Source organism: Thamnophis sirtalis, unplaced genomic scaffold (assembly GCF_051295495.1).
Source record: "Thamnophis sirtalis isolate CommonGarterSnake01/CBP01778 unplaced genomic scaffold, rThaSir2_p1.2 scaffold_2, whole genome shotgun sequence".
Lineage (NCBI taxonomy): Eukaryota > Metazoa > Chordata > Lepidosauria > Squamata > Natricidae > Thamnophis > Thamnophis sirtalis.
Window position 1 is genome coordinate 37,408,453 of NW_028261382.1, and position 11,546 is coordinate 37,419,998.

The 11,546-nt window shown below is 49.6% G+C and overlaps 1 protein-coding gene across 3 annotated transcripts; it reads left to right on the forward strand.

The window, feature by feature from the left end:
• Positions 1–3,001: 3,001 nt before the first annotated feature.
• SET (SET nuclear proto-oncogene) lies at positions 3,002–10,185 on the forward strand. Of its 3 annotated transcripts, none has more exons than XM_087704872.1 (8): positions 3,002–3,378; positions 4,731–4,788; positions 5,368–5,510; positions 5,883–5,986; positions 6,281–6,394; positions 7,337–7,507; positions 7,612–7,702; positions 8,730–10,185. In XM_087704872.1, the coding sequence occupies exons 1-8, from the start codon at positions 3,306–3,308 to the stop codon at positions 8,735–8,737; spliced, it is 762 nt and encodes a 253-aa protein (XP_087560998.1). In that variant the 5' UTR covers positions 3,002–3,305; the 3' UTR covers positions 8,738–10,185. The 3 variants fall into 3 exon arrangements, with proteins under 3 accessions (XP_087560998.1, XP_087560996.1, XP_087560997.1); XM_087704870.1 differs by having other exon boundaries at positions 3,004–3,378; positions 7,612–7,758; XM_087704871.1 differs by having other exon boundaries at positions 3,004–3,378; positions 7,612–7,717.
• The last annotated feature ends 1,361 nt before the right edge of the window (positions 10,186–11,546 follow it).

Here is an 11,546-nt window from a genome sequence, read left to right on the forward strand (position 1 = left end):
CGGTCTTGAGGGTTTTTGCTGTGGAAAGAAATGTCCTTTACTGGGTTCGGCTCCAAGTGGGGAAGAAGACACTGGTGTAACGTTCCCGTGGTTCGTCCATGAGGCCAATGTTGAGAAAAGACAGGACACAATTTCTCGGGATGGAGCGACCCAGATTGGGGGTCTGAGAGCCCCTTTTATTGAGATAGGACAAAGGCAGGAGGAGCAATCAGCATGTGATTAAAGACAGCCTGTCAAAGTACAATTTCTAATCTACTACTCAGGGAAGTTCTGTCTATATATGGTCAAATCCTGGGCGTCATTGGTAGGGCACATCTCAGGATGTTATGTTATGAACTATCAGGATGTTATGGGGTTTTAGGAGTTTGTTTTCTCCTATGTGGTTCAGCGTGGCTCTGCATGCCCTGGTATGAACTGGGCCATGGGTGACCCACACCTACACAAGGAACTATATTACAACACACTGGAGACATGTTGGAAAGATGGTTTATTGTTGGACAGGGCCACATGGCTTGAGCCCTGAACAGAAAAGGTGACCACATGCTTCAATGTTGGTGGAGAAGAAGAGAAGGGCTGAGGAAGGGGCTTGCTAGGCTTTTTATACCCTGTTTAGTCCCACCTCTCTGTTTCCTGTTCCTGTGTAAGAAATGTATTCTGATTGATTGTCAGACTCCCATGGGGCCATGCAGGGGGCTACTCTCTAGGCTGTTTTGAATCCAGGTATAGATGAGTTCTCAGATGCCATGTGGAGAGTTGAGTAATATCCCTCCCCCCCTGCAGCTGCAGTGGAGAAGTCTTTGTTATGTAAAGTGGGCTAGCCTGGCCTTCTCAATGGCCTATTGACAAAAGTGTGGATGGGCAGGAAGCTACAGGCAACTATTCTGTCTTTTAAAGCCTGTTTCTTTCTTTTCACATCCAGAGAAACATTCTGCCTTTTCAATATTTCCTAGGATATTTCATTTTTCTGGGGAGAGGGCTGGGTGATAACTTCCCACGTTGCTTTACAAGATCCAGCCGGGTTCCCCACCTCAACCAGCCCAGCAACAATCTTTCAGTCCCTTCTTCTCTTAAGGCGTTTTTAACAAGAGACGTCCCTGAAAACACATTTTGTGTCTGTGCCAGAACATCACCCAGCTTCACCAGTGAGAGCAACAAAGTCTTGTCGATCGTTTAAGCCAGTGTTTCTCAACCTTGGCAACTTGAAGATGTCCGGACTTCAACTCCCAGAATTCCCCAGCCAGCATTTGCTGGCTGGGGAATTCTGGGAGTTGAAGTCCGGACATCTTCAAGTTACCAAGGTTGAGAAACACTGGTTTAAGCAACTGGCATGTATTTAGCACCGTTACAGCGTCCTGGGTGTGTGGGTGGGTGTGTCACGTGTCTCTGACCCCCCCCCCCAAAAAGACCCCGAAGGGGGAGACTCTCTGCAGCAACACAAGCGTTCATTGCACGTATCCGTCCCAGGGGGCCGTAGTTAGAGGACCCCTGAGTTACATTTTTCGCGGACCCCCCCAGTTGGTGACTGCTGGACTAGAAGCCCTCCAAGTTCCCTTACAGCTCTGCTTTTCTGCCTCTCGGGAATTAAAAGACAGGGGGGGGGGAAATAGCCGAGGGAGGGATTTGGCAGCTGGAAAACTTGGCACGCAAGACATTTAAGCCGCCAATTAGCTCCCCACTGCCTCTCTCCGCCCGGCTTTGCGCTGCCGCTTCCCACGGGTGGCTTGTGCATTCCCAGAGCGCCAGACTTGAGTCAACCGGGGTGCAATTAGCCCTGGTTCAGGGGATGGCACAAACACACACCGTTTGGTGAGGCTGCACCAAGAAAGCAGCTGCCCATTGCTAGTGGGCAGCCACCGGCATCAATTTTGAGGAAGGGGATGGGGTGCTGTGTGTCTGGAATCCGCCCCAAATAAATGCCCCCCCCCTTCCCCAGGTTTGATTCTGCTCTGCCTTTAATGGGGCAAGAAGGGCTTAATGATCGCGAAGCTGGAACAATTTGCATTTCCTGCAGCCATTTGCTTGCAGGGGGAGGGGGCAGCTGTGGGCATGCCTTGTCTTCCGCTGCAAGGACATGCCTGAACTGGGGAGGGGACCCTTGCTCTCCAATTTTCCACCCGTTTGGGAGGCTGGGGGGGGGGCTTTGTGCACCGGCCTGTGTCGTTTGCATGCCAGGCAACATGCAACATGCATGCAACAGGCCCAAAGCAGCCTGAAGAGCCTTCCCCCTCCCCCCCCAGCGCACAATAGGGCAGGAAACTCCCGCGCGCAGAAGCCTTTCTCCGCAAACGCACGCGTCCCCCACCCGCGCATGCGCGCCCACCGCCCTACTTTTACTCGCCCCCGCGGGGCATGGCGACCAGATAGAGCCAGGTCGCTCCGCCCACTCGCAGCCTATTGTAAATCCCCCCCTCCACCCGGCCACCAATCCGAGAGCGGAGAGGGGCGGGCTCTCGTCCCTCGGCCCCGCCCCTTCGTTCAAAACATCGCCCGCTGGAAAAAAAGGGAAGCGTGTTTCAAGAAGGGAGGGGGAAGGAGAAGCCGCGAGGCTGCGTCTGCGCAGAACGCTCCTCTTCTCGAGGAGGGCTGCTTGACCTCTCTTTATTCCATTACTCCTGTAGGGAGGGGGGAGAAAGGCGCCTGTGCGCTTGCGCAGAAGGCAAACAGGCGGAGGGCGGGAAGGAGGGAGCCGCACTGACGTCTTTCTCTTTCTCTCCCTCTCTTTTCCTCTCCCTTCTCTCTCTCTCTCTCTCTCTCTCTCTCTCGGCCGCGCATGCGGTTTAGCTCGGCCTCATCCTCTCTCCTGCTGCCACCCGATTGAGGAGAGGACTCAGGCAGGCCCCTCGCGCGCCTGCGCGCTCCCCCGCCGAAGAGGAGGCCCGCCGCGCCTGCGCAGCGTCCCAGAGGGGCCGCGTCTGCGCCTGCGCGCCTCGGGAGGAGGGGAGGAGGAGGAGGGCGGGAGAACCCGCCGAGCCGAGCCCCGCTGCGCGCAGTCGCCGTGCGCGTCTTCAGTCGGCTGGCGGCCGCGGGAGGGCGAGGAGAGAAAGCGCCTCTCTGCGCCTGCGCAGCACTCGCCCCTCGCCTGGAGCAGCCTGAGGAGGAGGCGGCGGCGGTCATCGCGTGAGGGGACCCGCGCTCGGCCACCCAGCGCCGCCTCGGACGGTCGACGCGCGGCCTTGCGGGCGGAGCGCCGTCGGAGCGGCCGGGGGAAAGCGAGCGTGAGGGGAGGCAGAGCGGGCGAGCGAGCGCGGCGGCCGGGCCAGGCCGGTGTGAGGCGAGGCGAGGCTCCCTCCTCCTCCTCCCTCAACATGTCGGCGCCGGCGGCCAAAGTCACCAAGAAGGAGCTCAACTCCAACCACGACGGGGCCGACGAGATCTCCGGTAGGCGCCGAGCGGGGGAAAGGCGGGCGCGGAGGTTCGGGCGGGCGGGCCTCTCTTCCTCCCCCTCAGCTCCTTTCCAACCTCGCCGCTCGGCCGCCATCTTCCCCGCAGGCGCGAACGGCGGCGGCGGAGGAGGCGGGCAGGCGAGGGCGCCGGATGTGCGGCCTGGCGCGAACGGCGGCCGCCGTGGGGCCGCGCTCGCTCGCTCCCCGCCTCGCAGGAGGAGGAGAAGAAGGAGGCCATCTTCGGCGGGGGCCCCTTTTGTCTGCCGCTCGAGCCAGGCCCAGCCGACCCCGATGGCGCCGATCCCTCCCTCCCTTTCCCTCCCCCCCCGCCGATTAGGCCGCCATGATGGCTGCGCTCGCCGCATGGCCGGGGCCCCCGCGCCCCCCTCCTCCCTCTGGGGGGGGCGCCACGTGCGCTCCCCGCCCCCTCCTCTTCCCCCCCCCCGCGCGCCTTCACGGAGGGAGGGGCGCCTGCAACCCCCCCCCAAACAATTCTTCCCCCCCCTCGCCTGCACGTGCCGGGGGAACTTAAGCGCCCGGCAGGTGTTTTTGTGGCCGGGGAGGGGTTTCTTTTTCTTTTTAACCTCCCCAGCCCCCCCCCCTCAAAGAGGAGACGGGGGGGCGCCTTTCTGGCTGCAGGGGCTGCAACGCAATTGCTGGGGATTCCCCCCAAGGGAGGGGGGGGAGGGAGGGGTTTCTTTTTTTTCCCGCCTTTCGATGCGGGTGGGAAGTTTCGTTTTGGGGGTGGCGGGGGGGGGCTACTCCAGGGAGGGGGGTTTTGGACCGGAAGCAGAAGGACTGGCCGGCTCTTCTTTCGGTTCAGGGCGCCGCCAGATGTTTTAGGCTCTGCATTCGGGCCTTTTTTTTTTCTTTTTAATCTGCCAGGTTTCATTCAATCCCGCCTTTTTTTTTAAACTCCTCCCCCGTCGAGCCTCGTTTTTCTCTCCCCGCCACAACAACCCTGTTAGGTGGGATGGGGCCGGGGGGAAAAGGCTCCCAAAGTGACCTGGCCAGGATGCTAGGCCCAGGGGAAGGGGTGAGCCGAATGCAAGCGACCCCGCCTCCCTTCTTGAGCATATCTGTGGGTGGGGGCATCCTCTTTCTGTTGCAAGGGAAAGTCTGAAGTGGGGGGGCTTCTCTTCCTGCAGGGAGAGCTTTGGGGGTTGCTGCCGAAAGGGAAAGGCCAAAACCTTTAAGGGAGCCGGATTGCAACTGTACTGAACGCTTAGGGAAAGATTGGGGGGGGCGAGGTCTTGAGGCCATGTGTGAAGTTTGAAAACATTGCCTTGTCCCCAGTTGGATCCTTTTTCGGATAGGCATCAATAAACTTTTTTATTTTCCCGCCAGACAAAGAGCAGCAGGAAGCAATTGAACATATTGATGAAGTACAGAATGAAATAGACAGGTAAACCATGTGTTTAATCTGCTTTTTAAAAGTGTTTTGTAGTTAGTTTGCTATCCTGTAAAAGGACTGTATTGCAAATAGGTTTACTTTTTTAATAACTTAGCTTGATGGGGTGTAGTCTAAAGATATGGTTTTCATATATAGAATTTGAATGTTTAAAACTTAAACTTCTGCCTGGAATTAGTTGAGAAAAACTAATTTTTAGTTTTTCTTCCAAACCCCCCCCCCTTTTTTTTTTTTTTTTACAATGTAACACAATTGGCTGTTTCAGTTTTTTTCCTCCACCCACTGTTTTGAGGTTTTGACATAAATCGTAACATTTCTGCAAAACAAGAGCTCTCATGCAGAACAGTTAAAACGGTTTAATGCTCAATTCATTTCTTTTGTACACTGGAACTTCTCAGTTGAGATTTTCTACCTAAAGCCAAAACAAAATCTTTCTTTGATAAATGTTACATTTTATGATGGAAGTGTGGATTTGGCAAAGTGAAAGCTTCCATGTTGGGTTAAAATCTGCTTAATAATCTAGCTTTCAGTATCACATAAAGGTTTTTACACATGTTTAAATCTTGTGTTCAGACTGAACGAACAAGCCAGTGAGGAAATTTTAAAAGTAGAACAGAAATACAACAAACTCCGCCAACCATTTTTCCAGAAGAGGTCAGAATTGATCGCCAAAATCCCCAACTTTTGGGTAACAACATTTGTCAACCACCCACAAGGTAAGCAAAGTTGTTTGTTTTTGTGGAAACTTTCAAAACAATTTCTTTGAGTGACTTGTAATCTTTCATCACATGCAAGTGAAAGTCTTGAAATGCAAAGGTCCTTAGTTAGCTAGTTCCTATTTTCAGTTAGATTTTAGATTTTATTTTAATCCCAGCGTTATTGTTTTTATAAATAACTCAAAGCCGTGAAGCTACCCAATATTGTTCCTCCTCCTAATTGCCTTGATTTCTGTTAAACTTAGCGTTCTAGAACACTTAAGCAGGAATTTAGTAGGGAAGCATACATTTGAGGGAGAAGCCAATCCGGTTAATAAGATGGTGGCTTCATCTGAAATTATTTGTAACACAAATTCCATCTCTCTGCCTTAGTATCTGCACTGCTGGGAGAGGAAGATGAAGAAGCCTTGCATTATTTGATCAGAGTGGAGGTGACGGAGTTTGAGGACATCAAATCAGGTTACAGAATAGATTTTGTAAGTACAGGTGTAGGACGCACCATTTTTACACTCTTTTTTTAAAAAATTGCTGTTCGGAATACATTTCCTCCGCAGCATGTCTCGAAATATCCTTTCAGAGGAGGGATCGATGCTTTGCATCCCTTTTGAGGTGCTTGTTGGTCATTGGGGGGGCTGCAACAATCTGCACTTAGGCTGTGCAGGGTGGGAAAATGTGCAATCTTTGTACAGATGGTAAACAATTCAGAAGTTCTACTATATGGAGTATGTAAATTTCAGACTTTCCATTTTTCTCTGTTCCTTTGAATGCAGTATTTTGATGAGAATCCCTATTTTGAAAACAAGATGCTCTCCAAAGAGTTTCATCTGAACGAAAGTGGAGACCCCTCATCCAAGTCCAGCGAAATCAAATGGAAGTCTGGGAAGGTATTTAACTTCATGAACTATAAAATTGCCATAGATAACAGTAAAAAGGAAAAAAACAGGAGTCTGGTAGCAAAAGCTCACAAAAAGCTGACGGCTTTTTATTAAAACGTGTAGAGTTGGAAAAAGTGTTGCCGGATTATCTATTTCACATCTGCTTATGTAATTGTGTTGCTCTGGTTAGAATGTTGGTTCTAACCATGTTAATACAGCATTTCTTCTGGCTAGAATTTGGGGCAGACAAACTACTACATGAAATAAAATATTTGGGGGATTGTTCCTTAAAATCCTTGCAGCATATGTCAGGTTAAATCCCACCCTATAACATGAAATGGAGGGTCTTAATTGGAAGCCATGATCAGCCTGTCACAGGGCCATGGAAATGATGGGGGTGAAAAATCTGCCCCATTGAACTCCATGGGTTTACTCTGAGATTGTTAAACTTTTATGCTGCCTTCCTTTGGGGCCGTTCAGTGTTCGTGATTTTTCCCAACAACCTTATGTGGCAAAACTAGACTGGTAAAAATGCCACAGTTCTGAAGGAAACCCCCTTAAGGGCAGTAAAATTGCATTTTTCCAGCAATGGAGGGTGGGATACTACAACAGGCTGATCCTGGAGTCAGGATCCCATCCTTATTTCCCCTCAGGATGAGAAAAATAGCTTGCAGGTCATGTCTGCCTGCAACGTTTGGGATTCTCTTAAGCTATTCCCAGTACGAAGCTCTGTTTTCCTTTGCCGTTATTGGCTGTTGTGTCAAAGGCAGAGAGGCAGATGAATTCAGCTATTAAGTTGTAGCAGAAACATCAGATGGATCTGCTACATTGGTGGGGGGGGAGTTGCTAACTCTCTAATAAACAAGCCAAGTTGTAAATTGGCATCCAAGCAGTTGTGGGGAGGAAAGAAGTGGACGGGAGGACTGATCTTTCCGCTCTCTTCCGGACAAGGACCTGACAAAGCGCTCCGGCCAGACGCAGAACAAGGCCAGCAGAAAGAGGCAGCATGAAGAACCGGAGAGCTTCTTCACCTGGTTTACTGACCACTCCGATGCGGGGGCCGATGAACTAGGGGAGGTCATCAAGGACGACATCTGGCCCAACCCTCTGCAGTACTACCTGGTGAGCGTCCGCCCGGGAGGAGGTCTTCCTCCGTTGGCTGCGCGGCTGGTCAAAGCGCCTGGGCGAGCTCCCTTTGCTCTAACTCTTCCTTTGTGCCCAACAAGGTGCCCGATATGGACGATGAAGAAGGTGAGGGAGAAGAGGATGACGACGACGACGAAGAGGAGGAAGGCCTGGAGGACATCGATGAGGAAGGTGATGAAGATGAGGGTGAGGAAGATGAAGATGATGATGAGGGAGAAGAAGGAGAGGTTAGAGCTCTAAGATTTCCCTCTTGAGATGGCAGTTAGTGACCTTATCTTGCCCTAAACGTGTAAGCTCAGAACAGAACTAGCCTTTTAAAGATTCCCCAGACTGCTGGCGTTGGCTGATTCAGAGTTCGAATTCAGCCTCTGCTAAAGTTGTAGTTACAAGTTGCATAACTCGCGCTCGGCGAGCAGGAAAAATTTAATTTTTTGCTGTTAAATCCCACGCAATTAAAAAGTTATATATACAGGATTGGATTAGCACTAATTAGCTTATTTATGGCACCTGAGTGGATTTGGAAGGAAATGTTTCTTTTATCGCCATGAACTGATGTACCGCTGCCACCGTAGGGGAGAAATGCCACTGGGCAAATTGCACAAGCGCCAGTTAATGGTTTTTCTCCTCTAGGTGGTGTAACCTGCTACTTTACTTAAGTCATATTATGCTCCAGAGCCTGGCTGGAGAATTCTGGGAGTTGAAGTCCGCACATCTTTAAAGTTGCTGAGGTCAGGAAACGCTGCTCCAGAGGACCTCACAGCCCCAAGGCACTGAGATGAGGATCTCGCTCCCGTAGCTTGCACAGCCAAAGCCCACTTCACCCTGCTTACTCGTTTCGATCTTGAAAGTTTCCCCCCAATTCAGTCACAATAGGTTTTATTTTATTCTCCTTTTAGTGGGGGGTGGCCAGGTTCATCTTTTAGCGCGATATATTTGCTGGCAGTGCTGTACCAATGTAATCTAAAAGGACTTCAAAGTAGAACCGGAGAGGCATTCATAGGATTCACAATCCTGAAACGGATCCCCCGCTAAGCATCCCCCAGTAATAAGAAGAGCCTTAGATCAAGTTGGTTCAAAGGGCCCCCCTTCCTGCTTACTTCCCTGGTTCGAACGTAAAGTGAAGGAAACACAGAGACAACGGGTGGTTTACTTCACCCAAAAGATTTATTTGAAAACGTTGCTTTTTCTCTCTCCACAGGAGGATGAAGGAGAAGATGACTGAACACTGACAGATTCCAACCACAGTCCATCCTTCCTTTTCCCTCCACCAGTCCCTGGGAGCAAATTGCTGTCTTATTCCTCCCCGCCCTTCCCCTCTCCCCTCCCTCCCTCTTGTGCTCAGTCGCATTGTTCTCCCGAGGTCTTTTCTTTCTTTTCTCCTCTTCACCATGGTTCACAAAATAATTTTTTGGAGAAAAAAATATCTTGAGCAGAATGCAGTGGAAGATGAATCTCGACCCATTTCAATTTTTTTAAATCCCTGTTTTTTGAAACGAAAAAGGAAAAAGAAAAAAAAAACTGTCAGTGCAGGCATCAGCGCACTGTGTTCTGTGGGGAAGACCGAGAACCGTCTGCTCCAGCTGGAGGCTGCAGAGTGCTAGGCCCCCTGTGTGGTAGTGCATAGAATCTAGCTTTTCCCTTCTCTCTCTCTCTCTCTCTCTCTCTGTATATTGGGTTCGGAGATTACACTGTGTCTCTATGTGAATATGGACAGTTAGCATCTACCAACATGTATCTGTCTATTTCTCTTGTTTAAAAAAAATACGAAAAAGCTAAAAAAAAAAATAAGGGGGAGGGGGTTATAGACAGGGTAAGCAAAGGGTGGGTTTCAGATGTTGGGGTGGGTTAAACGGGCATTTTGACAAAACATGGCTTCTTCTCCTTTTGGCATGTTTAATCGTGATGTTTTAACAAACATCTTTGCAGTTTAAGATGACACTTTAAAAAAAAGAAATTATAAATTCTCTCCTAATGATTACAGTTCAGCCCTTCCACTTGACGGAGAATCAGCCAACCCCCCACCCCCCTGTAGGATCTTATTTGGAATTTACATTCTCTACTGTAATTTTGTTCCTTGCTTTGGTTTATTTTTTTCCAACTTTTTTTTTTTGTTTCACTGGAAAAAGAAAGATGCTCAGTTTTAAACGTTAAAACGTGTACAAGTTGCTTTGTTACAATAAAACTTAATGTGTACACAAGGGGGCTGATGGTCTTCACTAAACAAAGCCTGCTTTGGGCCCATCCTGATAACGAATTTGGTGTTTCGGCATGCCACTAGTGCAAAATACATCCCAAGGGCCAAAATTAAAGGCCAAAATGTTGGTTGTGCAAGCAGCCCCCTTCCCCTCAATCTGTCCAGGGCTGGTGGGCTCCGTGTTCAGGCTAAACCATCATTCCTTCCATTTGTTTTTTTTCCCCATTTGTGAATTCTGATTGGCTGTTTTCTCTGGGGTGGAAAGGCCTGGCGGCCCCCGTATAAATTGACAACCAAACTAACTGAAGCTGAACTGGGCTGGTTTTCCAAACCCGAATTCTGGGGAGGTGAAGATTCTTTTGAGGTATCCTAGAGTGATGCTTTTAAATTTTAATTCAATGTAGGAAGAATTATGTAACTTCATCTGTTGATATCAATAAAGATCACCACTGGATTGGTCTTTTTCAGAGTGGCTTGAATTAAAAAAGCTTTTTGTTTCCCTTGGGGAGTTGTGGGGCAGAGCTCACTGGGGTTTATTCTTCTCCTCCAGAGCCTTTGTGCCATTGGCCAACATTTTTAAAGCACTGGTAACTTCTATCTTAAGTTGATACTATGGTTTTAAAGCAGTGTTTCTCAACCTTGGCCACTTGAAGATGTCCGGACTTCAACTCCCAGAATTCCCCAGCCAGCGAATGCTGGCTGGGGAATTCTGGGAGTTGAGGTCCGGACATCTTCAAGTGGCCAAGGTTGAGAAACACTGCTTTAAAGAATAGCTTTTCACATGTGGGTTCGCTTCAGTTGCAAACTAGACAAGCAAATTAAACTCCACTTGAGAAATTGCATTGCTAAATCCACCAAAGAAGTCTAAATCCCATCTATAATTTTGAAATTGTAAGAATCGCCTGCTGGAAAATGAAATGCGCCTTGTCCCTGTTGGTGCAGCCAAACTCAAATTTTCTATCTGGGTTTTCTTGACAGCATCTTTTTACTCAAAAGGGAAAAAAAAACATTTTGTCTGTTGAAATAACAGGGTTTTTCTGCCCTCTTGAGTAACTGCCTTAAAAATATACTTATTTTAAATCTGGTTCTGAGATGAAACAAATTCAGGCCCAAACAGTTTACGGGATCCAATTAAGAGATCCCTCTGGAATACAAATTGGATATTACAACATTTGCATTGCAAGTTGAACCCAATGAGAATGGTTTCTCCCAAGATTAAAATCGGGTTTACAAGGTGGATTGAGACTGCACCAAAAATTCGGAAAAGTGGGAACTAAAAGGCCCAAATTCCAAAAAAAAATTTTAATTAAAGCAATCCATGTACTGGGAGGGATTATTTTATTGGGCACAAGAAGATAACGGTTGAAAAATGACCCTGATATATAGTAGACTATTGCAACGAAGTTTATTGGGATGCTGTTACTTATTTCTGTTTTTATGAATAAAAGAAGGTTGAAGGAATGTGCCATCTTGAGCATCTTCCATCCTGCTATAAATCGCAAGGGAGGGGGGGAAGGAATTTTTTTTGGGGGGGAGGGCCAAGCCGATAAGAACCATCCGCCCCAGACCCACGAGAGCAGAAGGCGAAACTTGCCAACATGCCAACACCTGGCCCTGGGCGCGCGGACCGGGGGCAGCATCCCCACGACCTCCCTGGGTCTACCTGCCAGGGCCGTTGCGCCCTCGCAGCCAGGCTCGGGAAAAACGGCGAGCTTTCCTCCCCGGGGCTCCGTCCGGCCCGGAGAGCCAGCAGAGGGCGCGAGATGCGCGCCGCGTTTCCTCCCCGGGGCCGGGCCAAGTTTGAAAAAGTTCCCCGCCGGC